Below are 5,945 nucleotides of genomic sequence, written 5' to 3'. Positions count from 1 at the left end.
GAGACAGAGACAGAGACAGAGACAGAGACAGAGACAGAGACAGAGACAGAGACAGAGACAGAGACAGAGAGAGAGAGAGAGAGAGAGAGAGAGAGAGAGAGAGAGAGAGAGAGAGAGAGAGAGAGATGCTTCCAACTTGAGTTATGATCTACTCAATGGTTTTCAAAGGGCAAATGCCCTTTGAAGTGTTGAACCTGAAATCGAATCGGTTCATCTTTTTATCACCGTACATACTTTCTCCAAGTTTGATCAAATCCCTTTACCGGTTCACAAGTTATAATGGTAATGAAAATCTGCTCCGCACACATGGTTTATGCTGCAGATACCCTACACTACAAGTGATGCATCTGACACAGTTTGCTTTGTTTTGCTGTCCTGGGGGTAGGATGACCAGTACACACATCAATTTTGTATTAATTTGAGTCTAACTGCACCTGTGGTGCAAATAGGCCTGAAACATGGCATCGTTCTACATTTCCCACAGCCAGGTCACAATTAACAAAAACGCTTGTGTCTGAAAAAGCAACCATCAGGATGTGACTTTGAACTTTTAACACGTCACACTTTATAGTGGGTGCAAAGAGCAAAATCCAAGCAAAGCATCCGTGCCTTCCGTTAGTCACCAGTGATGTGATTTTTGTGCAAAACCCATCTGAAGGTCTGTGGTGTTCAAATCTCTACATTGTAGTATGATTAAGTAACTTGTATCACTCCACCATGTGTGACCCTGCCAGATAAGTGCATAATGACTTTGTTACCCAAAACGTTCTGTTTTGGAAATCGTATTCTTTCTCTGAACCTATTGTAAAACTCATCTCAAGCAGAGAGAGAGAGAGAGAGAGAGAGAGAGAGAGAGAGAGAGAGAGAGAGAGAGAGAGAGAGAGAGAGAGAGAGACAGAGACAGAGACAGAGACAGAGACAGAGACAGAGACAGAGACAGAGACAGAGACAGAGACAGAGACAGAGACAGAGACAGAGACAGAGACAGAGACAGAGACAGAGACAGAGACAGAGACAGACATAATGTTAATAAAATAAAAGTTGAACATTTTCAAAAATTGTGCCATTTCCAAAGAAAAATATTGCACGGCTGCTCCGCATGTTTAACCTCGAGGTTCATAGATTAACGGCTGCTACTCACGATGGAAAATCAACATCAAGGCTAAAATCATCACCAGACCAATAAGGTATGGAAATAGACAGACAAAATTGGGATTGCGTGACTCCCCCTCAGACACCCGACCCATACACCGATCTGATTTACAGTGGGATTTATCCAGTGGATAGATCCTTTCTCCGAGTCATAAGACATCCCATTTGATATGCCAGCTCGTATAATGTAATACTGTACACCGCATGGCACAGCGTCCAGGGTGGCCTCTGGAGTCGAGCAAAACCTACATCAAAAAGTTTTACCACTAAATAAGACTTTGGCATCCTTGCTCCTTTTCGCAGATTTGTTTGCTACAAAAAGGACAAAGATGCACCACATTTGCAATTTATCAAATAATCTACACCACCCATTGTGGTTTCTTTCTGCATCTGCTTCTTTTTCGATGAAAGGCCTTTTGAGTTGTGCCACAAGCAACACGTATAATCGCTGCCACAGACAAAAATAAAATTCAGCAAAAGATACCAGGCAAACAGAGGACAGATTATTGCTGAAATAACTTTCTTTCATTAAACTTGTCATATGCACCTCATAAACTACCTCTATAAATCACCCCCCACATGCTTTAACATTCAAAGGATACTGAGATTGCAACACTATTCCTCTGCATTATGAACAACAATAATATGGACACTACAAAAGGGAATATGTATATACTCAGAACACCAGCTCTCTTAAAGAGCATTGGCAGGTAGGTTGTCTTCCCTCCTCCCCCCTCGCAGGAGGAGGGAGGGGATTGTGTCCATCTTAGTGGAGATCAGCCCAGCCTTCTGGTTTTTTTTCTACTAGTGCATGCCCGTAGATGCGTGGCCGTACGTGCAAACCCCCCCCCCCCCCGCAAAAAAACTCAAACCGCTTGCCAGAAACAACCACACAGGCCATTCCTTCACTCTCGCGTGCCCATATGTGCATGGCCGTACATGCAAAAAAAAAAAAAAAAACTTTCAAACAAACATACAGGCCATTCCTTCGCTCTCATAAACGACGACTGGATTGGGGCATTGTGTTTATCAATAAATGCGGATAAGAAATCGAGAAATTATTAGAATACAGTAAGTCATCACTATCCAAAAGTAGTGCGTGCCCGTACGGAATGTTCACATCATTCCACGAATTATCGCTTGCATTGAAGTAACAACTGCTGTGATACTTACACACACAGAGTTAATTAAAATCAAGTTTACCTCCCTGTCTTTGCTTGCCATGACATTCGCTGCCATTTACCATTGGCACTCCTACCCCACGGTAACTAAGGCACCGATCGATCCCCATCGTAACCAGCACGGCACGTGACGTCATCGTCGGCCGGCCGTGCACCGGCCTACGCAGCCACGCCCACGCAGCAACCTGTCCTGTGATTGTTTGGTAAATAAATGGCCATAAATTGGGAATCACTTGTCCGATTAATATCAAATCTTGAAAAGACACATCCTCAGGTCCCCAGCAATATAGCTGGCAAGTTTCAATTAGATCGGACCAGTGGTTGTCGGGAAACAGCGGTCACAGACACACACACACACACACACACACACACACACACACACACACACACACACACACACACACACACACACACACACACACACACACACACACACACACACACACAGTTGGAATTATAGATAGATGAAATGAGGTCAATGAGATGACAAATGAAGGGGTTGAATGCAGACTGCAGAGCAATGAGTAAGGAAACCCGTCGTTGTAAATCGTTTTTACCACCAAATCGAGATGTATTTCGTTGGCAAGCATGTTGAGTAGAGCTGAATTTCTTAACACTTCCAAAGGCCACAGCGTTTTGACAATTGGAAACAAAAAAAAGTTGTGCACTTTTTTGATAAATTATTTTTGGAACAATTTTTCTTCAATAAATAAAAATAAAAATAAAAATCGTCCAAATGTACACACCTTTATCTCGCTAGCACCTCTTCATAAACAACATCGCTGAGGAAACGGCGCTTCTTCTTTGTTTCCTCGTCCAGGGCAAGAATATGGAGGCTGCTGGATCTGCCAACGTTTTGATAAATCATTAGTTTTAACCAATTATTCAATTAGCGCCAACATATTTTACCTTTTCGCAAGGAAAAACACGAAGAGGAGAGGAGAGGAGAGGAGAGGGGAGGAGAGAAGAGAAGAGAAGAAACCCGTAATGGCGAACGCGGCTGAGTTTCTCTTCCCCATCGACCACAGCGACGCAGCAACGCTTCCTGTCATTGGTTGATAAAAAAATGGCCGCAGCAACGGTTCCTGTCATTGGTTGGTAAATAAATGGTCATAACTTGGGAAGCACTCGTCCGATTAATATCAAACCTTGAAAAGGCACATCCTCAGGTCCCCAGCAATATAACTGGCAAGTTTCAATTAGATCGGACCAGCGGTTGTCGAGAAACAGCGGTCACACACACACACACACACACACACACACACACACACACACACACACACACACACACACACACACACACACACACACACACACACACACACACACACGCACACATACCCACACACACACACACACACACACACACACACACACACACACACACACACACATTGCTGGAATTATAGATAGAAGATTGTCACATGTACACATGCACTCATGCACGAATCGTTATTGACACACAAACACATGCACAATTTGGATTGTGCACACATAAAACATGTACATGTACAGACGCATATTCATGTGTGATTATACCATGTTGGATATGGTGTATGATACATATTATACACACACACACACACACACACACACACACACACACACACACACACACACACACACACACACACACACACACACACACACACACACACACAATATGCGGGAAATATTGCAGCCGTTATACACACACACACACACACACACACACACACACACACACACACACACACACACACACACACACACACACACACACACACACACACACACACACACACAATGACACCTCCCATGCTCTTCTCACCAAAGAAGCTGCATAAAGGTACCATGAATGCCTACACAAGGTCAGCACTTTTTACAGGTGAGAGATGTGGGAGGGTCTTTCTTTATTATTTATATAGTGACTGCTTTTGACATTTGCACGTGATACATTATGTATCGTGATACAAACCCCTCAGCTGCCGGACCGGTTTAATTGCTTCTTGGCGAATGATCAGCACAGACAGTAATGCATACCAATGAGGCTCCCAAGTATGTGTCATATGTATCATACATAGTTGGGAGCCTAATTGGTATGCATTACTGTCTATGATTCGCCAAGAAGCAATGAAACCGGTCCGGCAGTTGAGGGGGTGTGTAGCATTGGGATTCTCATGCGTGGATGATTTGTAATTGTCTCTCCAGCTGTGGAGGAACTCTGGGAAGAGTTTGATACAGCAAAGCGCTTACCTTGGGTCAGCCTTCTTTGTTGCTGTTTGCAGCTTCTTTGGCTGGAAGAGCATGGGAGGTGTCAATTTATTTATATAATCCGAGCCACCTGTGCTTAATTGATTAGGTGAGAGCTGATTGGCTATTCCCTCCATTCACAAGTGAGAGGTGTGGATGGGTCTTTATTTCAACATATGTGTGTGTATATAAATATATATATATATATATATATATATATATATATATATATATATATATATATATATATGACAAACGCCAAATTTTGGTGATAATTTGCTGCGCCAAATCACATCGTAGCCTCCGGACGATTGGCAGGTATTTACTTTACTATCTGGAAGGGCGCTTAATGTAATTTTTGTGGTGAACTGATCTTTCATGAAATTCAGGGGTGAAAATGAGCTTCGGGGTCTGAAGCAGCCAAAACATTTTTATCACCAGAAACCAGCAAAAATCAATCTTATTTGCTTTACAGGATATTTTAGCCCATAATCCAAGTTGAAGCGATCGTCGTCGTGGCACCACGTCACAACATACCGGCTATACAGGAACATGCACACTCAACTAACAAATGACCCAGGAGCTGGTGAATATGCCAAACTCCTCATGAACATTGGTGACGGTGATTACCCTATCGAAGATAAACCTGATACAATCGCTTTGCCAGAAGTAATCCATCAGCACCAGACTCCATCCAAATTAGTCGAAGCAATCTATGGAGGTCTAGCAGAACGTGCTGCCAACGACAACATTTGACTGTTAGAACGAGCGATGCTGGCACCTCAAAATGAAACAGTGGACGCTGTCAACTCTACCATCATTGACAACTTTCCAGGAGAAGTGAAGATCGACAATTACATCAATAGTACACTCACTCCTGAGGAGGTGGTGCACTTCCAAGTGGAATTCCTAAATTCCATCGAAATATCAGGGATACTGCAACACAAACTGAAGCTGAAAGTGGGATGCCCAGTTATGGTTTAACGTTCATTGGATGCACCAAATATTACAAATGGCACCCGCTGCACAGTCTACCGAATGAGCCCAAATGTGATTGAGGTAGTCCTCATTAATGGACCAGCAGCAGGAAAACATTTGTTCATTCCAAGGATACCGCTGATACCATCAGACAGTGACCTGCCATTCCAGTTCCGCCGACTAAAATTTCCCATACGATCTTGCTTTGCCATGACAATAAACAAAGCACAAGGACAATCGTTCAAAATCATCGGACGAGATCTACGGACATCTGTTTTCTCCCACGGGATGTTTTACGTTGAGACATCAAGAGTTGGATCAAGATGCAGGCCGCATGTCCATTCCACAGACAACAAAACAAGGAATGTTGTTTTTAAAAATGTGCTTCAGTAGAGACGACTG

The 5,945-nt window shown here is 43.2% G+C and overlaps 1 protein-coding gene across 1 annotated transcript in view; it reads right to left on the bottom strand.

Moving 5' to 3' along the window:
- Positions 1-530, bottom strand: part of LOC147020137 (uncharacterized) — a gene marked incomplete at its 3' end in the record, with an annotated part of 3,897 nt that extends 3,367 nt beyond the window's left edge. Inside the window, exons 1-2 of the mRNA XM_085893778.1 lie at positions 435-530; positions 1-135 (exon numbers count right to left, since the gene is read on the bottom strand). The exon at positions 1-135 is cut by the window's left edge and continues 23 nt beyond it. Coding sequence (XP_085749904.1) covers positions 1-135; positions 435-530 — 231 coding nt within the window. The remainder of the gene's footprint in view (positions 136-434) is intronic.
- Positions 531-5,945: the final 5,415 nt, after the last annotated feature.

This window comes from Eptatretus burgeri, chromosome 9, assembly GCF_056783735.1.
Source record: "Eptatretus burgeri isolate ZD-2024b chromosome 9, Ebu_testis_v1, whole genome shotgun sequence".
Classification (NCBI taxonomy): Eukaryota; Metazoa; Chordata; class Myxini; order Myxiniformes; family Myxinidae; genus Eptatretus; species Eptatretus burgeri.
The sequence above is the reverse complement of the archived record's forward strand: the minus strand, read 5'-3'. Positions and strand labels throughout refer to the sequence as shown.